Source organism: Marmota flaviventris, chromosome 15, assembly GCF_047511675.1.
Source record: "Marmota flaviventris isolate mMarFla1 chromosome 15, mMarFla1.hap1, whole genome shotgun sequence".
Taxonomy (NCBI): domain Eukaryota; kingdom Metazoa; phylum Chordata; class Mammalia; order Rodentia; family Sciuridae; genus Marmota; species Marmota flaviventris.
The window spans coordinates 19,883,645-19,905,271 of record NC_092512.1 but is presented as its reverse complement, the minus strand read 5'-3'; the positions used below and the strand labels follow the sequence as shown (position 1 = coordinate 19,905,271).

General features: G+C 38.6%; 1 protein-coding gene across 1 annotated transcript; it reads right to left on the bottom strand.

Moving 5' to 3' along the window:
- Nucleotides 1-1,538: 1,538 nt before the first annotated feature.
- Dscc1 (DNA replication and sister chromatid cohesion 1) lies at nt 1,539-20,680 on the bottom strand. Its single transcript, XM_027949577.2, has 9 exons — nt 20,427-20,680; nt 17,804-17,972; nt 14,592-14,726; nt 13,168-13,258; nt 10,250-10,388; nt 9,716-9,768; nt 9,349-9,503; nt 5,863-6,011; nt 1,539-2,296 (listed from the first exon to the last, which is right to left on the bottom strand). Exons 1-9 carry the CDS (start codon nt 20,603-20,605, stop codon nt 2,188-2,190), a joined length of 1,179 nt encoding a protein of 392 aa, XP_027805378.1. The 5' UTR covers nt 20,606-20,680; the 3' UTR covers nt 1,539-2,187.
- Nucleotides 20,681-21,627: the final 947 nt, after the last annotated feature.

Genomic DNA, 21,627 nt, shown 5'->3' with positions numbered 1-21,627 from the left:
TAATTCTTTAGGATAAATACCAAAGAGTGATAGAGCTGGATCATATGGTGATTCCATTCCTAACCCTTTGAGAAACTTCCAGACTGATTTCCATAGTGCATGTACTGATTTACATCCCAACAATAGTGCAAAAAGTGTTCACGTTCTCCACATCCTCTCCAGCCAGCTTTTATTTGTATTCTTGATGACTGCCATTCTGAGTGGTGTGAGGTGAAATATCAGTACAGCTTTAATTTGCATTTCCCTAATTGCTAGTGATGTTGGACATTAAGATCATTTGCTCATTTATTAGTTTATTTGGCGTTTTTGTTGTTGTTGTTTTGAGTTCTTTATATATTCTGGACCTTAAATCTGTCAGAAGAGTAGCTAGAGAAGATATCCCCATTCTGTAGATTCTCTTTACATTCTTAATTGGTTTTGTTGCTATGCAGTTTTTTTTTTTTTTTTTTTTTTTTTTTGGTCCGGGGTGGGGATTTGCTGGAGAGCTAACCAGTGGCACTTAACCGCTAAGCCACTTCCCCAACCTAAATCACTGGGATTACAGGTGAGGTGTATGCCATTGCACCCAGCGTGCAGAAGCTTTTTGATTTGATATTGTCTCATTAACTCTTGTCATTCTTTCCTGAGCTTTAGGGTCCTATTAGTGGTTGCCTGTGTCTATATATTGGAGTGTTGACCCTATGTTTTCTTCTAGGAATTGCATAATGTCTATCTTAATTCCTAGGTCTTTGATCCATTTTAAGTTAATTTTTGTGCAGGGTGAGAGATAAGAGTCTAGCCTCTTCTAATATGGAAAACCAGTTGTCCCAGTACTATTTGTTTAAAAGGCTGTCTTTCTCCAGTTTATGTTTCTGGCACCTTTGTCAAAGATCAGATGACTGTATGTGGGTTTGTCTTTGTGTCTTCTATTCTGTACCACTGGTCTATGTGTCTTTCTTTATGTCAGTAGAATGCAGTTTTTGTTACTATATTTCTGTAGCATACTTTGAAGTCAGGTATTATGATGCCTCCAGAATTGCTTTATTGGTTTAGAACTGCTTTGGCTATTCTGGGTCAAAAGACAAGCCTTGACCTTGTGAGTCTGACTTATTTCTGTTACCATAATGGTCTCTAGTTCCACCTACTTCCATTCTTCCAAATGAAATTTAGGACAGTTTTTTTTCTAATTCTGTGAAGAATATCATTGGTATTTTGATGGGAATTGCATTGACTCTGTACATTGAGTTTTGGTAGTATAGCAAATTTAACAGTATTAATTCTGCCTATCCAAGAACATCAGAGGTTTTCCATCTTCTTATGAAAAAAACATATTTTGAAGCCATCATGTTGCATTTCACATGCATGAGAAAAAAACTGGTAAACTTCAGTAACAGTTAAATCTTGTAATTATGTATTAACACTTTTCGAACCTTGGACCAGATTTAACTTGGCCTATCCTTTCCTTTTGTCCTACTGGAAAGCTTCTTAACTAAAATAAAATTTGGTCTAAACAAAAACAAATTTTATCAAGCATTCCAACTCCAACTAGAAATTACCAGTAGTTTTCTAATGAGTTTTATTTGTGCCAGGATTATAAACCGATCTATAAGATTGAGGATGAAACCCATTTTGTTTAAAGTGCATGTATATACCAGCTAAGTGAACAGGGAAGCAATTACCAAGCCAATTTCACAAATCTTAACAATATACTTGATAGCACCTAGTGACATCCTGTTTCTGTGAAAGGTTGAAAGTAGAGAAGAACTCAATTGAGAAATAGCATGTAAATGACTAGATCTCTTCTAGACACTTATTTTCTTATCTAGAAAACTTTTAAAACATGAGAACATCAAATCCTAATTAAAGGTGTGAAATTTATATACAAAAGCAATATCCTTTCTATAAATAGAACCATGTAGACATCAGAGACTACAGAACTACTTTTCTATTAAATATAGGAAATAATACTTTCTTGTGCCCTTGTTTACACTGAGTACATACAACAAATGTAATCTGAAGAATTGAAATATCCTGTTACACTTAAAAAGTAAGTAGTAATAGTTTCAAAACATTAAGATGAGAACAAAAAATGCATTCAAGGAGTAGGTTTTTAAAAGCCAAAATAAAAATACATAAAATAATCTTTTTCTTATATCTAGCAACTTTATAAAGCAATTCAGTTCCAAAGAAAAAACTCTTGTTCAAATTTTAAGTAATGGGTCTTCTTGAATTATAAACTTTAATTCCATTTTGCATCGAAGAACGTGAGTATTTAGTGAGTAATGCACCTATGGTTTGCTTCTCTCCACACAAATCTCTGTGGGAAGGAAAAAATAAACGAATAACATGAAAATCTTAGCAAGCATAATATAAAGTACTAATTATTTTATCTTTCTTCCCCTTAATCCATCTTTCAAGTAGGCATAAGGGTATGTTTTGTGGGGAGAAACAGGGTGGGGATTGGTTAAGTCTTAACTGAATGGGTACATTACATTATTATTTTATTGAATCTTCACAGTAGAAGCAAGAGTGATATATTATTTAACCCTACATTAGATAAGAGGAAGAGGCTCAAAGATGATAAACAACAGTCAAATTTTGCCACCAGGTCTTTATGACTTCAGAGTCCATGTTTTCTGTAATATCATACAATTTCTAAGGTTAGAATTCCAAGCAATGTGATACCCTGGAGTATGGAATGAGAAAACCTAGATACTAGGCCACCTGTGTGAGCCTGTCTATGTTACCTGCCCTTTTTGAACTTGAGCTTCCTTTTCTGTACCTCAAAGAGGAAAAGATTATGTCCAAAACATAATGCAGGGAGGGAAGACATGATGAAAGGGAAAAGGCCTAGATCATAAATAACCATGAGGACATGAAAGGGAGCTGTGCCTTAATTCTAAATAAATAAGAAGCCCCTAAGGGAGTTTTAAATAATAGAAAAAAAGCATAACGTGATCTAAGTTTTAAATAATAGAAGCAACAAGTCAATGACTAAGAAAGATGGGTGGGGGTATGTGGAGGGTTCACTATATTATATTGCTGCTTTTGAATGCTTAAAGCTTTTCAAAATAAGTAGCATAAAGAAAGGAGAGGGAAAGTAAGAAAAGTAGAAGGAGAGAGCCCAGTTCAAAGATGACCATCAGGATTTACTCATACTTTGCCCCAGAAAGTGAAGGAAGGCAAGGACAAGAATGGTTTCTAGACTTTTTGCTTGAGTAATGGATGAGTGGAGGTGCTACTCACTGAGATGAAGAAGATGAAGAGTAGAGGCAGGAAGAATCAATGTTCTATTATGAAATTCCTATTAGATATCCAAATAGACATGTTAAGTAGGCAGCTAAATATAACAATCACAGAAAAGGTAAAGTATGAAGATAAAATGAAGAAGTCACTAAATTTAAATCCAAGATGAGGGCTCCAATGGAAAAGCATGCACAGAAGAGACAATAACCAAGAATAGAGTCCTAGAGCACTTCAAAATTTAAAGATGGGGAAGAAAGGGAGAAGTCAGCAAAAAGACATAAAAGGAGCTGCCCTGGGGAAGAGAGGAGAAACTCAAGATGTTTCAAGAAGGGGAAAGTGGCCTACTGTGTCAAACAGTGCTAAGAGGTCAAGTAAACAAGGACAATTGGCCACTGCATGTAGGAAGATGGAAGTCACTGGAATCAGGAGATGTCACTGGGTAAAGGAAAAAAAACAGAAGATGAAAAAGCAGAGAGTAAATATACACATTTTTAAAAGGTGTCTTCTTGTAAGAGAACGTATGTAGCCAGTGTTTTCTTTCAAGATGGACAATACAGACAATATTATAGATATTGTGCTGATGGGATGATCCATCCAATCCCAATGATAGGGAGACACTGATAATAAGAGTGGGAAAAGGGGGTAATTAAAGGAGCCATGTCTTGAAGAAGACAGAGGAAATGAATCTATTGCAGAGGAAAGACTACCCTTAACAGCAGGAACAGTTCATGCACTGCATAGGAGGGACTGCAAAAGAAGAGGCACAGACATGAGGAAGTTGCAGAGTTGACAATGGGATAAGGTGGTGTTATGGTTTGGATGTGACGTGTCCCAATAAGCTCATGTGTGAGACAATGCAAGAAGGTTTGGAGGAGAAATTATTGGGCTGTAGCCTTAACCTAATCAGTGAATTGATTCCCTGATAGGGATTAACTGAGTGCTAACTGAAGTGGAATGATGTGGCTGGAAGAGGAGGGAATTGGGGCATGGCTTTGGGGCATATATTTGTATCTGATGAGTGGAGTCTGTCTCTGCTTTCTGATCACCATATGAGCTACTTCCTTCTGACACACTCTTCTGCCATGATATTCAGGCTCACTTCAACCTCCAAGGAATGGAGCTGGCTGCCTACAGACAGAGACCTCTGAAACCGTGAGCCCTTAAAAAAACTTTTTCTCCTTTATAATTTCTCCTTTACCTCAGGAAAAAAAAAAGCTGACTAAAACAGGTGGTTCTGTCTAATTGCTCTGATGTCTTCAAGAAATAATGTCATAAGCTAGGCACAATGGCATACCTCTATGATCCCAGCAACTTGAGAGGCTGAGACAGGAGAACAGCAAGTTTGAGGCCAGTCTCAACAACTTGCAGAGAGCCTGTCTCAAAAAATAAAAATAGGTTGGGGACGTAGTTCAGTGGTAGAGTACCACTGGATTCCGTCCCCAATACCATGAAAAACTAAAAATTGTAAAATAAAGAAGGTCCTAAGCTGAGGGCAAAGAAGAAACAGGAGATATTGCTGGTGTGTAGAGATAGAAAAAGATGTAATTGAAGTTCCAACAGTAGAACAATTTCAATGAAGAAATGGTGCCTAGCCAGGGGCTTTAGTAAGTTCCTCTTACATTTTTGGGGGTAGATGGAGGGGGACCAGGGATGAAACCCAGGGGCAATTTTACCACTGAGCCACATTCCCACCCCTTATTTATTATATTGAGACAGGGTCTTGTTAAGTTTCTTAGGACCTCACTGAGTTGCTGAAGCTGCCCTTGAACTTGAAATCCTCCTGGCTCAGTCTCCCAAATTGCTGGGATTACAGGCATGTGCCACTGTATCCGGTTTCACTTACATTCCTTTTTTTTTTTTTTCAGTTGTCGATGAACCTTTATTTTATTTATTTGTTTACATGCAGTGCTGAGGATCCAATCCAGGGCGACACACATGCCAGGCAAGCGCTCTACCACACTGAGCTACAATCCCAGCTACTCTACTTACATTCTTAACTGAAAGTGATAGCCCCATTATGTTCTGAGAAATTTTAGCTGCCCAGGTATAGGCATGGAATAAGCAGAAAGTTGTATTAAATCTTTGTAGATTTTTACCAGAGCAGTATGAGGAAGAGAGAGCACAGTAAGAGAGTATAAATAGCAGGCGTTAGAGACACTGGCCACAGAATCTAAGCTAGGTAAACAGAAGAGAGATGATCTGTTAGGTGTGACAAGCAGGGATGAAGCCATAGTGTTAGTGGATCTTAAATGTCGGTGCACTTGAGATCCTCTAAACAGTGACTCAGGGTTAACACATTCTGCTGCAGTTTGGCTTCTACCAAAATGTTAAAAAGTAAGGCAATAAATAGGTGGCAAAGAGAGGTGATTAGAGTTTTAGTGAGGTATATATTCTGTCCCTCAAAGAACTGTAATTTTGTAGGAAGGAGAGCAGAAGTGTTCTAGGAGTTGTAAGGAACAAAGCTAACACATGTGCCACCTCCAGGACCAGTAATCATGGAGACTACCTGAGCAAGTGTGGAGGGAAGCAGTGTTCTCAGGGAATGCAAAATAACAGTCCTAGTAATAAATCTAAAATGCTATGCCACTCTTTGTAAAAAGAACAACCCTCAAAATCCACTTTTCATAAATTAATTACCGGATATATGGAGCAATGTCTTCTTCTGTCCACTTCTCCCTTAGAGAAAATAGACTATTAAAACGTTCCTGATTTCCCTCAGGTAAATCATCTACTTTCAGCAAAAATATGATTTCTGGTCTTGAGTGTCTGTCCACCAGTGCTAAACCCTATAAGAAACGACAACAACAACAACAAAAAATGGCAGTTAAAGTAATGATCTAATATTCAAACATGACTCATTCTTTTACCACTAGATTTAGCTTAGCCCATAGTATTAAAAAAGTCAGCTACATGAAACTTACATGAACCATCCAGGGATTTATAATAGTCTTTTTCATGAAAAGAGTTCCTTTAAGCAGTCACCTCTTCTTGTATTCCAGCTTCTACTACCACCAATTTATTAAAGTAACTTTAGTTATTTTTTCTTTTTAATAGTGCTGAGGATCAAACCCAGGGCCTTGCTCATGCTAGCCAAGTACCATACCATTGAGCTACATGCCTAGCCCAAGACAGCTTTAGTTATTAAGGTCACCAGTGACCTGTCCTTGCCTAATCCAGTGGGCTCTTTTCCTGAATTCATCTTACTGACCCACTGCTAATTAATTGTTAATGTTGATGACTCCTTTATCTACTCTTGTAGATAAAGGAGTCATCACTGAGTAGATAAAAGAGTCATCACTGACATCACTCTCTTATTTCCTGCATTACTTGATATGGTAGTTCCCTGGGCCTCTATCCTGACCCCATTACCTCTTTCACTGTCACTCTTCTGGGTAACCTCATATTAACCTGTGGCCTGGCATTACCTGCTAATGATTAACATTCGTATCTCCCACTCCAATGTCTTTCCGAGACCCAGACTTCTATATCCAAATTTACAGATGAGCTCATGTTGTTTATCACCCCACCCTGCTATAGTCCCAGTATGCTAGGAAAACAGGAAACCTAGGTATCCTTGTAGATTTTACTGTTCAAACCTCAAACCTAAGTGGTTAACAAATCCTGTAGATTTAGGGCCTCAAGATTTCTCTATCCATTCCCTATTGCCTATTTCTTTGGCCAACACTCTTTTATTTTATTTATTTATTTTTTTAAATATTTTAATATTTATTTTTTGACAGACACAACATCCTTGTTTGTATGTGGTGCTGAGGATCGAACCCGGGCCGCACACATGCCAGGCGAGCGCGCTACCGCTTGAGCCACATCCCCAGCCCAAGGCCAACACTCTTTTAAACAGGAGTATTTAAGTGCAGAAAGCCTGGAATGTTCTTTTTCATAATCTATCCAAACTTCCATCCATCTAACTTCTTTATTGTTATAGTACAGGCTGAACATCTCTAATCAAAAATGCTCAAAAAGTTTCAAATTTTGGATTTGGGAGCATTGGGATTTTGGATTAGAGATGCTCAACCTGAAGAATTTATGCAAATATTCCAAAATCTGAAAAATCCTGAAATCTGAAACAGTCCTGGTCCCAAGCTTTTCAGGTAAGGACACTCAACTTATATTCTTTCCAAAAGGCAAATCTGATAAGCACTTGATGAGGCAACTCTTCTAACCAATGTCACTGAACGGCCCCAGATCTTTTAGAATTGAAGGGTTTTTTGCACAAACCATAGTGTCCCTAACTATCTCGCCAGCACCCTTCACTTAGCCATTATCCATACTAACGATACCCCAATTTTTTTTTTAAAGAGAGAGAGAGAGACAGAGAGAATTTTTTAATATTTATCTTTAGTTTTTCGGTGGACACAACATCTTTATTTTATTTTTATGTGGTGCTGAGGATCGAACCCAGCGCCCTGCGCATGCCAGGCAAGCGCGCTACCGCTTGAGCCACATCCCCAGCCTGGTACCCCAATTTTTATACTTCTATACCTTTGAAAATACTCTCTTGGTACCTGTCTCTGCCCTTCCTACCTAGAAAGAAAAAGTTCATCCTTCCATACCCAGCAAGTAAAGCATCTATTACTTCTAACAATTATCTGATTGACCAGTCTGATTAATAAACTCCTTTTCTTTGCTCTCATACATTCTGTGCATGCGTTTTTGGTGGCAACAATCACTGTTTGTAAGAACAGATTTACTCATGAAATGTGCACCCCACCATTGCCAATTCCCAGGCCAGCTCTCAGCACCTGTATGGTGGTTAGCATCTAGTTTGGTACTTTGTAAATATGGAATAAATTCTTTCATTTATTTCCCAAATACTTATTAAATATACTACATCCCAGGCAGAATGCCCCATATGGGCAAGCAACAATAAACAAAATGCTATCAAAGCAGACAGTGAGAAACTATGCAATTAAACACTTTTCCAAAGCTAAGGGGTAAGTGTCATGAAGGAAAAACTACACGGCACTACAGAAGGAGGAAATGGGAGGCATTTTTTTTTAGAAAGAAATAAGTAAGAGTTGGTCAGGTGGAATTAGAGTGAATATCATTCTAGAACAAAAGCCTTATATGTAGGTCCTAATGTAAGATAAGAGTTTAATGATCTTTAAACCTTCAAGAAGGATGTTATGTGGTAAGCCAGAGAGAAAGCAAACACATAAAGCTTTGGGCAGATCAAAAAGGGCCTAGGGGCTGTGGTTGTGGCTCAGTGGTAGAGCGCTTGCCTGGCACGCATGAGGCACCCCATAAAAATAAATAAAATAAAGACATTGTGTCCATCTACAACTAAAAAAAGTATTTTTTTTTAAAAAAAGGGGGCCTATAGGCCGAGATACAAAGTCAGTATTTTATATCTTAAGTGCAATGGGCAATCATTAAAATGATTTAAGCAGGGCATTCATCTAATCTGACTAGCACTTTTAAAAGATCATTCTAGGGCCTGGGGATGTGGTTCAATGGCAGAGCACTAGATTAGCATGCTCAATGGCCTGGGTTGGAATTCCAGCACCATACATACACAAAATTCATTCTAGTAGTACCACAGGAAGATGCTGAAGGTGGGGAAAATGAGAAGAGCAGGAGCCTGCTGAGGGATGCTACTACAGATGCAGGAGACCCTGGTAGTTTGGACTAGGACAGTTGTGATGGAAATGGAGAGAAATGAATAAAATGAGACACACTGGGTAGGAAAAGAGATTATCTATGAATGCGCCCAAGGGATATTAAGGAGGTGATGGAAGTGTTCTAATACTGGATTGTGGTGATAACTATATAACTAGTCAAGTCACTAAAAACCATTTTAGTTGATTCATTTATTTTTGGTGAGGATCAAACTCAAGGCTTTGTGAGTGCTAACACAAGCTCTTCCATTGAGCTAGCTCCCCAACCCTTAAAGTCATTTTTAAAAGGTAATGTTATGAAATGAAAATTATGCCTCCATTAAGTATTGGGAATTCTAAAAGGACTCTGAGATGAATTCAATGGGCATTATAATCCCCTTGGTGTCTAGGAAAATAAATCAATTCCAAATTCAGATCCAAGACAAATACTATCTCCCCTAGTAAGTAATCGCCTATTGAATCACGTAGCAACTTTGACTGATATTACCTTGAGCTGATCAAGCCTAGTTACCATTCCTTCAGGAACACTCTGTTGCCACACTTCTTGAAACTCAGCCAGATTGAATTTCACTGCATTCTGAAGTAACATTTGTGCTGTTGCTCTGCATATTTTATCAGCACTCAAATCAAAATAAACTTCACCTAAGGAAAAGATAGTTTCAAATTATCCACTTACAATTAAATGTAGCACTAATGTTTTCTTTTCATCTATACTACTTCTAGGAAAGAATTATACACCTCCACTCACCTCCCATAGTCCCACTATTATTTTTAACATCAGCATTCTTTAGAAAGGTATACAAATTTTAACATACAAAAGTTAAAATAACCATTAAAATCCTTTAAAAACTTACCTTCTTCTGTATATTTCTTCCCATAACATTTAAGACAGTGTTCTATCATTTCCCTGAAAAATTTAAAACAACCTTTGACAAATTACCAACATTTTTATACACTGTATTTTAAACCCCATTGCTAATTAGAAACTAAGATAAAAATCTGAGGTTTGAGATACTAAATTATTTGGATGCCAAATAAGTCTTTATTTAAATTGGGAACTAAATAAAATATACTGGGAAGCTGCTACATGCCAAGCCCCAGGCTAATACATTTTTACATGAATTATGTGAGCACAATTTTATGACTATAAAATAGCTCAAACATAACAACTCTTTCTATTTTTATGATAAAAACAAAATCGAAAGGAGAAAACATGAAGTAAATTTATTCAGCCATTTACCAAATTTCCTAAATCCTTTTTAGTTCTATATTTAAATTATTTTTATATTGAAATACAAATACTCTGTCCCCTGGATTTAGTTTTGCTCTGGAAAAGAATTTCCTTCCCCTTAAAGAAATCTGGAGGGACAAGTAATTAAAATACTTACCCTGGTTCCAATGGTCCAAGTTCCTGAAGGCATATGTTCAAAGGAACTTTACTAAAAGACCAAGATTCAGAATCCACCAGCTGAGTTATATGATTCAGAAGTTTCATCTCATAGTCAAAGTCAAGAATCCTCCAATAACCTAAAAATTCCAAAAGTTATATTTACCAAAGAACATTTAAACGAATTGAACATTAAATGAATTAATTAGCTAACAGATTGTTAATACGGCAGCATTCTCTTGCCTATTGCAAAAAAAAAACTCAAAAAAATAAAAATAAAAAAGGCACTAAAAGTCTTATTTTCTTTAAACAATGGGTTTTGTTGTTGTTGTTGTTTTGTTTTTGTTTTTTTTTTAATGCTTTTCTCCCAGGTTTTGTGGTGGTGGGGATTAAACTCAGGACTCCATACACGCTAAGAACTCTACCATTGTGCTATACCACCAGTCCTCTCAATCATTTAAAATTCTGTCCTGGGGAAGATCAACCTATTTTTAAATAGTATTTTTTATATGACCAACACTGGGTTTCTTCAAGATGTTTAATATTCTTTTTTTTAATATTTATTTTTTAGTTTTAGATGGACACAATATCTTTATTTTACATTTATGTGGTGCTGAGGATGGAACCCAGTGCCTCGTGCATGCTAGGTGAGCACTCTACCACTGAGCCACAACCCCAGCCCCCAAGATATTTAATATTCTATTATCTCACAATAATTTTCTTGTTCTGTGAAAGTAAGGAAATCTGCAGCTGGTATAGCCATTTCATTAGCGAACATTTTCAAATAAATGAAGCAAGGGTCAGAGATTCCAGGGTAATCTACAGGGTAATCTCTGCTGTGCAGCATTGCCAGGTTATAATTCCCCGGTCACGGCTATTTTGCAGTGATATTCTCACATTCATAAAAATGTTTAGCTCAATTGAGATATGGCAGACTCTGATACAGTATGGGCAAAGGAAAATAAACATTGGACCCTGAGATACATTATCCCTGTAACTGTGCAAGAATATAAAATGCCATATTATAATTGATAACACAACCACCAGCCCTGGAAAAAGAAACTGAGCACACGTCCACCATTTCCAAGAGAAAAGGTTTCTATTTCTATAATGAAAAAATAAAAGCAACATTAAAAAATGGATTGTGTGATGTAAAACTAGAGGAGAGAGCTAGGAGTAATCTGTGTATCCCTCTCTCAAAATTTTATCCATTCCCATGCAATCAGTGAATAATGTAGAAGATACATGGTTTATAGCTGGGTGCAGTACCACACCCCTGTAATCCCAGAGATTTTGGAAGCTGAAATAGGAGGATCACAAGTTCAAAGACAGCCTCAGCAACTTAGCAATGCCCTAAGCAACTTACTGAAACCCATTCCAAAATAAAAAATGAAAAGGGCTGGGGATGTGACTCAGTGGTAAATCTTCTTTGGGTTCAATTCCTAGTACCAAAAAAAATAAAGAATAAATGGTTTGGTTAGCCACCACCCCCCACCTTTTAAAACTAACATTCAAGGCATCCATACACCATACTAATTAGCAGCAGGTATACTTAATTAAAAACTGTTTTAGACACTCTAGACAGAATGAGTCTCAAAAACCACAACAAAGGGCTAAGTGGTACCAGTTAATTCTAAGTTGTGTGAAGTTGCTTTACTCAACAAAATTTGTCACACTGAGGGGTACAGTCTCACAAAAGTTAATCTTGTTTGGAAGATTATAAGCAAATTGAATCGTGTATCTACCAATACATGCTGATTTCCTCATCCATAACACATGGGGACAGAATTAAGCTGCTTCTCTAGGCAATAATAAAAATAATTTAAAAATTAAAAAAAGAGAATGCATGCAAACATCTACTGAGGATCACCACAGATCCATGTGCTGAAAAGAAGCTCCGATAAGGTATTGCACGGTTTCTCCATCAAGCCCTCCTGTATCTTTTATACAGGCTTAAATGATAAATACATGCTTAGAAATACATTAAAGAAGAAACACAGCCCCATCTCCAAGCAATTGGTAAATACAATGAGATTATTAAATTAATTTTGAACTAGGAATTCAAATACATGATTCTTTGCCATATCCTATCACTCAACATGTAGCCCTGGACAAGGTCGTTTTTCAAACTTTGTCCTAGGCCTTAGTTTCCTTACCTATTAAAAAAAAATAATAGACTGCCTGATATATCAAACCCTTTCTCAATCAAACATGGTTCTTCTATTACCACTTAACCCAAAGAAAAAGGCTACAAGGAATGGTTAAAGTCACTGGTAACCTTCTGTATGATGATCACACACAGACTCTCCCATACCCCAAAAGACAAATACCATCCTATTTTCTTCCTCTTCTTCTTTATTTTTTAGTTTTTGATGGTACTAGGGTTGCAAACACAGCGCCTCATACATGCTAGCCAAACATTCTACCACACAGCAATATCCCCAGTCACTAATATTATCATATTTGAACGCAAAAGATTAAATAAGCCAAGAGAAATGGTGCACACATTTAACCCCAGCTACTTGGGAGGCTGAGGAAGGAGAATATCAAGTTCAAGGCCAGTCTTAGCAACTTAGTGAGACTTTGTCTCAAAAAAATAAATAAATAGCCAGGCTCAATAGCTCACACTTGTAATCTCAGCAATTCAAGAGGCTGAGGCAGGAGGATCACATGTTTAAAGCCAGCCTCAGTAACTTAGTGAAGCCCTAAGCAACTTAGCAAGACCCTGTCTCAAAATAAAACACAAAAAGGGCTGGGGATGTGGCTCAGTTGTTAAGCTCTCCTGGGTTCAATCCCTGGTACCAGAATAAATAAATAAATAAATAAATAAGCAAGCATGCAACAGGGTGAAGCTGTCCAAAAACTTCTCGATTCATACCCAAATCTATCTTTAAAAATGATAATAATAAAAAATGCTACCTCCAATCTCACAGGCATTTAAAACTTCTAACTGGGTCATTATTTCTTCTTCACTTGCCTGAATTCGATCAAGCAAATCTTCAGTGGTGTACTGAAACAAGCAAAAACATTTTAATGCTTTGAAGAATAATATTTTAGATTCCTCGTTGAATTTTGGGAAATAAATACATAGAACAGATTAAGGCAATATTTATGGACTAGTCCAGTTTCTTTTATTAATAAATAATGCTTATAATACAAAATCAATAGACAGCAGAAAACAGAGGTAAATGTTCATGTCACTGAAATTGGTAATAGTTTCTTTCTTTTTTTTTTTTGTCATGCTGGAGATTGAACCCAGAGCCTCATGCATGCCAGGCAAGCACTCTACCACTGAGCTACATACCCAGACTTCACTGAAATGATGAATTTTTGTATCAAAGCACTATCAAGGGGCTGGGTTGTGGCTCATCAGTAGAGCGCTTGCCTCTCATGTGTGAGGCACTGGGTTTGATCCTCAGCACCACATAAAAATAAATAAACAAAATAAAGTTATTGTGACTATCTACAACTAAAAAATATGTTTTAAAAAACACTAACAGTGCAAAAGAACAAATATTATATGATTCCACATCCATATGATATATTAAGAGTACTTAAATTCAGAGACAGACAGTAGAATGTGGCTGCTATTGCTCAGGGAGAGGGAGGAATCCATTGGGGAATCCATTGTTTAATGAATACAAAGTTTCATCTTCCCAACATAAAGTTCTAGAGAAAGATGGTGCTTAATTTGCACACCAACATGAATGTACTTAGTGCTATTGAATTTATATTTTAAAGTCATTAAAATGGTAAGTGTTATGTCATATCTATTTTACCACAATAAAAATAAATCAAGAAATTAAAAGAACAACCTGCCAAATGGGAAAAAATATTTGCATATGATATATATATATATATATATATATATATATATATATATATATATATATATATATATATTAAGGGTTCATAAATAAAAGACAAATAATTAAAACACAGGCAAAAAAAGTAAGTAGATATATTTCTCCAATGATATACAAATTAAATAAAATCATGAAAATGTGCTGAATATCATTAGTCATCAGGGAAATGTACTTCAAAACCACACGAGATACCATTTATTTATTTACATATATATGTACATTTTAAGCCTATAACACCCAGTATTTCCATGTGTTCTCCCATTTGAGAGCTGACCAGGCCCAACCCTACTTAGCTTCCAAGATCATAAAAGTTCAGGTATGGTCAGGGTGGCATGGCCCTTGAAAAGTTACCATTTTAAGCCCATCAGAATGAGTTTAAAATTTTCATAACCTTTAAAAAGTAAGAATTTCACCATGAAGTGCACCTTATAAAAGTTTTCTAAATTTCAAATCAAGAACTGAAAACAGGAGTCTTACTTTTGAGCGATTTGAATCCTCTTCTTTTTGACTGTCAGGTCCTTCATAGGTATTTTCCATTAGAAGTTTCTTTAGCTTCTTTAATTTAGGTCTGCATCTTCTCAATTCCCAATAGTTATTAGAAAAACCAAAGATCTAGAAATCATATCATAACCTCTTAGGGTCCATTCTAAAAGAGAGTTCATAAGAAATTCCAACTAATCCATCTTTCCTGACCAAAACCAAAGAAAAAGGAACCAAAGTATTCTACTTTTATCAGGAAGATACCCATCCAGTTGCATCAAGTAGATGGATAGATATCTTTAACAAACATCTTTTCTCAATGTCCAATTCAGAAAATGCTGCCAACAAAGTGAGAATCAATAACTGATCATCACATCTCAAGAATAGTCTTAGAGGGGCTGGGGTTGTGGCTCAGTGGTAGAGCGCTTACCTAGCATGTGTAAGGCCCTGGGTTCAATCCTCAGCACCACATAAAGATAGATAAATAAATGTATTGTATCCATCTACAACTAAAAAATATTTTAAGAAAGAATAGTCTTAGAAACTAAAGTCTGCCCAGAATAGAATGAGCAGAATGGTCACAATTCTGCAAATCTGGTAGAAGCAAACTGAAAATAAACATGGTTATGAAAAACATAGTTATGAAAACATATAGTCTGAAAAATACAAAATAGAAACATTATCATAGTCATCAAATAATGAAGGAATATTAAAGGAGGTACCCTCCTATCTTGCTCAGTTTGGGGAGGCTTTTTTTCAGTGCAAGAATTTCTACTATTTTGAATTACAGCTAATTTGATTGCTGGACTTGTTGAGAGCCACAGCAGAGTCGGAATTGTGCCTGGCATATTACCAGAAGGAGTGGTTGAGAGGTGACCCCAGGGAGCCATTAAGATGATGATAATTAAGTTAAGCTGTGTATAATTGCTGTGACAGGATGATGCTGGATTGAAACAGGCTGTGTATTCAGTTGTATATGGACCCCTGCTGTCCGGCAATAGGGCGGCTCCTGCTGCCTCTGGTGCCTGTTGAGTTCCCATTGAGTTCTAGCGGAGCCCCCCCCCCCCCCTGTGGAGGGCAGAGGAAGTTCCGGGGGAGGGAGTTCAGGTTGGTGTGGTGTTCCTGGAAGGGCCGAGTGGGTGGTGTTCGTGGGAGTTTGGGAAATAAAGGAGTTCCTGTTTGAACCTACAAGTGCCTGTGGCAGCTGGGTTATTTTGTGCCCAGCCAAACTGCGGTGTGGACTTGTGACAGAGGTCTATCACTTGAAGAAATCCAGGTCACAGAGGCTAGATGATGGATGAATATGTTATTTCCCTCTACATTTTCAGGATAGCCCAGTGCCGAGCACTGGATGCCCAATAAGTGTTTACATGAAAGGAGAAAAAGCTAAACTGGATTATCTCCAGGATGCCTTGCAACTCTGAGATGGAAGGACAGGAGATGCTTCTATTCTCAAAATAGGAAAAGGCTTGACTGACAAGATGAGGCTACAGCCTGAAGGAGATGCTGCTGAATCTAAGGACTTCAAAAGAAGAGGTTGGTGCCAAACAAAAAAGATGGAGTCTATCTGTAGTTCAAAGTGGCAGCCATCTGACTATCTCCAAGGCACAGATGTTAGCATATGGTTTCGTGTAGTACAGGAGAGGAATCAGGTTTGGCCTTATGTTTAAATTAGTTGCCAATAAAAAAAAAAATTAGAAGATTTTATCCCCAAAACCTAAATTTCAAGCATAACTGGAAAAAAAAAAATCACAATGCTGGGCCTGCTTACCTACAAGTCAACTGAATAATGGCCATCCACCTACTTAGGGCTTATGGTGTCCAATTTGCCACAGACCCAAACACTACTTGCTACTCCTGGGTATCCACTACCATTTGTCAACCCCAGCCTTGCTGATGTGCATTCTCATCTAGTCCTTTTAGGCATTTCTCTGCTGGGAAGAGCTACCATGGATTATGGCTTTGGTTAGTGGATCTTTAAGTTTTACCCAGTCTCATCAACCAGAATTCCCATAACAAATAAGAGCTCAAAGATACTTGTAGATATTCTTATGTTCTCACAAAAACACCAACCAACCAAGTTAGTGATGAAAAATATAACATTTTTCACAAAAGAATGAACTCTTAATATATCTAGTTAGTTACAGTGAAAGATTTGTAACCTGACAGAGACCAAAATAAAAATTTTACTGGAAATTCCTCTATTCCAGTAACATCACATGAATCACCAAAGCTTCCCAGCATTTTCCCTTTTTTCCTCTCCAGTTCTATTTTTAAGAAAATAGTTGGCCTAAAGTCATCCTGAAAGAATTAAGAGCTATGCTTTGATTGTTACATGTGTAATGACCTAGACAGGATGGAGACTTTTGTTTGGTAACTACCATTAGTATTCTCCAAAATAATTAAAAATTTGTTATACTTGGCTGCAGATATTAATGAACTAAACCACACTTAAAGCACACTTCATTCAAAAACTCATTTTCTTCCCTTTTCTCCCTTGTAACTACTTCCACATACACTAGTTATGACTTGAGAGAGTTTCTTTTCAAAACACATCCACAACAAAATTCACTGAAATTAGGTAAAACTTTTTGAATGACTCACCTAATAGCAAAGTCATCACATCAGCAAAAAGATCAATTTGAGATTTAAAAATCAAATTAGTGGCTGGGGAATGTGGCTCAGTGGAGAGCACTTGCCAGGCATGCATGAGGCCCTGAGTTCAAACCCCAGTACCACAAAAGAAAAAAAAAAAAAAAAGAGAAAGAAAGAAAGAAATAATTAAGTTGAGAAACTAAAGACAAGTTCACAATACTTCAAACAAAATAATAATAATAATAATAATAATAATAATAATAATGCTGAAAAACTTTCAAATTTCATTACAGAGGGCCAAGCAAGATGTTGCACACCTGTAATCCCAGCGACTTGGCCTTGGCAGGAGCATGGCAAGCTTGAGGCCAACTTCAGCAATTTAGTGAGACTCAGTCTCAAAATAAGGGCTGGGTATATATAGCTCATTGGTAAAATGCCCTTGGGTTAAATCCCCTGTACCAAAATAAATGAAAAAGTAGAAACAAATTTCATAACACAACTTCTGCAATTCCCCACGATTATACATTTTATGCCAAAAGTTTTAATAAAAGGCAAGATTGGCACCTGTCTTATCAACCTCAGACTTACATAAATGAGGGGAGAGAAAACAGTACCTCAGTGTGAATAATGTTACACTGTGTTTCCTCCATCTTCAGCTGGTCTGGAGTTTTACAGCCAGGAATAAAAAGCAACATATTTGAAGTATCTGCTATTTTCAAGTCATATGTTTTGTCTTTACTGCACAGCACAGCTTGTTCATCTTTATCTCCCCGAATCACAAGACTGCAGGAAAACAGAGGGAAAATACATGGTTTAGGGCTGGGGTTGTGGCTCAGTGGTAGAGCATTTGCCTAGCATGGGTGAGGCACTGGGTCCTATTCTCAGCACTGCATATAAATAAAAAAACAAAAAAAGGTCTATTTTATATGTATGTATGTATGTATATAAACATGGTTTATTGAGACTCCAGTGGACATCTTCATTTTAAACTCACTTCCCGAATGTTCTGGCTTGCAGAATTTAAAATTAAGCCTTGATGCTGTGTCCAGCCTTGTGGTACAATCATGGATTCCAAAGAGCAAATACTGGACCAAGTGAGAGCCAGACAGGCGCCTGGTGCCTCACTAAGGAAAACAATAACTAAATATGGGCAAGAAAGACCTAAAGAGGCCACGAGGCCAAATGTCACCCAAAGGCATCTTTGTGCAAGCTACTGGGAAGACCACAAGTATCTAGAGGCTTTAGTCAATGTCTCACAACTTTCTAAAACAGGCTACAGTTGTGCTTATGAAACATGTGCATAGGAATCTGGTTATAAAGCAAATTGGGATATAGTAGGTATGGGATGGGACCTAAGACTCTATTTCTATAAAGCTACCTAGGATAAGCACACTACTGCTTTGATGCCCACTCAAATGTTTTCGGTGTTTTGTTCTGAGCAATCAAAGGAGCACATCCTAGCCTAACCATTAGCTATGTGGCAAAGAAACCTCGGCCTTATGAAAAGAAGATTGTATGCTGAATGAAAAATAGGACAAGGATATGTATACAAATGAAAGACTCTGAGAAAGGGAATTTATCACAGGTGAAGAAAAGCAAAAAGATAAGGATGAAGGTGAGGAGGAGGAAGAGGAAAGACCAGATGATGGAGATGACAGAGTTGATTCTCCAAGTTTTCCTTGTGTATGGAACATTAAACTCTCCTGTGCACAACTCACTTCTTTTAAACAAATAATTACAAATCTAAAACAGAAGACTGCAATTGTCTTTGTAACTAAGCCATCAGTTAAGTGAAAAGAATGTTTCTTAGATTCCTGTTGCTAATAGTTAATAGGCCCAAATGTCTACCCTTTAATGTTTGTTTCTACATTGCACTATCCCCAATAAAATGCACAAGTTTGTCAGCTTAACCGGATAAAGAGAAGGTTCTTATACCTGAAGTCTTTTTGATCTCCATTAACTCAGATGGAATGGAAACTAATAAGGGAAGCTTTTCAGTTCTCTTAAGGGTACTCTGATTAATACCAAAGACTGGTCAATTGACTAGAACACTGTTTGAAAGAGTCAAGATATGAAGATTGAAACACAGCCCAAAGGGCCCAACTAAAAGGAACCTACAAATATGTATGTTGGAGAAAGAGAGGCACAAAAGAAAATCAATTTGCAGGAGTTGGGACTGCACCAAGTTGACAAGCAACTGATTGAAGGGTTCTCTAGATTTCTCAAGGCTGCCTTCACAACTACCAACTTCTGTTTTTGTTGTTGTTGTTGTTGTTTGTACTGGGAGCAAACCCAAGGCCTCTGCATGCTAGTCAAGCACTGTACCACAGAGCAACACTCTCAATACCTGACTATGTTTTTTAATCCAAGAGGTTGGCAGCAAATTTGCAGCTGACCTAGAATTAGAAATAGCTTTAAGTCCCCATTAAATGACCCCAAACAAGTCTGCTTGGGGCCCTTGCTCAATTACCAAGTCATAATGAAGGCTTTAAAAAAAAATTATAATACCTTTATTTTATTTATTTATTTTTTATGTGGTGCTGAGGATGGAACCCAGGGCCTCGCGCTCTACCGCTGAGCCACAACCCCAGCCCCCCCCCCATAATTAAGGCTTTTAACTTATTCCCTAAAAGTCCTATCCATCGTTTGAGTAAAAGTAATATAAGTGGGAAACAAGACATCTGTAAAGATCAGATATTATCATTGTACTTTAAAGTAGAACGGCAACAGAATGTATCAAACATGACTTTCCTATGTTCATATATGAATTCAAGAGCAGTGTAATTCCACATCATGTACAACCACAAAAATGGTAAGTTTTACTCCATCTATGTATGATGTGTCAAAATGCATTCTACTATCATTTGTACCTAACAAGAACAACAACAAAGTAGAATGACAAAGCATCCTGTGGAGTCCCTGGCATCACTGTTAATGTCTTCAAATTTTTAGTGGGGTTCTAGTTGCCGACAATTCCGCTGACACAGGCCTCCAGGTTCGGCTGAACCAATCCTATTTATCACCTCAGTCCAGCTAACGGCAGGGCCATGCAGGGGCTGGGGATCCTTCTCGGGAGTTGGCAGCACGCCAGATATCAGGCCACCAGCTGGCTGTGAGCCTCTGGCATTTCTCTGGCCCTGATTGCTCCGCCTGAATTTCCGGGTGAAAAACAATCAGAAGGCGGCTGGCAGCAGGCGGGCTCCGCGGGGCGTCTTGGGCCCCTAGCCCCCGGCTCACCTGTGTCCGGCCTCCAGCTGCTGGCACAGCGCGGGCTCCAGTTCCAGCAGGCAGAAGTCGCCGGCAGCCGCGCCGCTGGCCCCCAGGCCGAAGCCCAGGCAGTGCACGGTGGGCAGCAGCTCGGCGGCGTTCAGCTTGGCGACCTGCAGCGTCGCGTCCACCTCCTCGCGTGTCCTCATCGCGGCGCGGCGAGGGGGATGCGGAGCACCAGGGTCGCGGGGGCGGGGGCGGGTGCGACGGGCAAGAACCAGACACTCAAGCAGCAGAAGCCGGCCAAACGGACACGAAATACACACTATTTCAAAAGCGCGCCAAGGCGCTGGAGACGCGTTTCCGGGGCGGAGCGCGCCGCAGTACGCGGGAAGATCCCAAAGCATCAGGGCGCGCCACCCCTAGGAGGCCGGGTCATTCTACAGAATCCTGACAGCTAGAAAGCAAATCGGCTGCCCGCGGGCGGGCTGCGTGGAAGTTCGCGGAGCAGAGCTGAGACCCGGCGGGGCCTGACAGAACCCTACCCAGTCCTTTCCCGCCCTACCCCGCCCCACTCGGCCCCACTCCATTATTCCCCGCCAGTGCTCCCTGTTCTTGCACGTACGATTTCATTAACCCTTTAGGACGACCCTGCGAGGTGGGGCATGGTCATCCTGTTTTCTGCAAACGAGGAAACAGGACCTTTGCCCGTGGTGGCAAAGACAGGAGATGGCAAAGTCTGATTCCAGCTTAGTGTATCATGGCTCTAAAAGCATCTTGTGGGGTTTTGTGCAAAGGATGCACCACCGAAAAACAGCTGATTAGAATAAGACTGGGCATCTCACGTGTTTGTGCCCTGCGACCATCCTACCTGGGAGACAGTGGCTTGGACTAGTCTACCCATTCGTTTGTTTCAGCTCTTCAGATAATATGAAAATACTAAAATAGGGAGTCTCAGGTCTGTGAGATGCTTCAGTTGGTGGTGGAAATTTTAGTTTATGACTTCTTCATTAACCTTCTCATTCTGCTCACCCTGCCTCCAACACTGGGAATTGAACCCAGTGGTGCTCTACCACTGGGCTGCATCCCCAGCACTTTTTATTATGTGTTTTATTTAAGCATTATAACTATACATAATAGTGGGATTAATTACGCCATATCCATACATGTGTTTGGGGGCAAGGGCCTGCTGCAAAACTGAGGCCGCACATAGGTCCCCTCACCAGCTCTT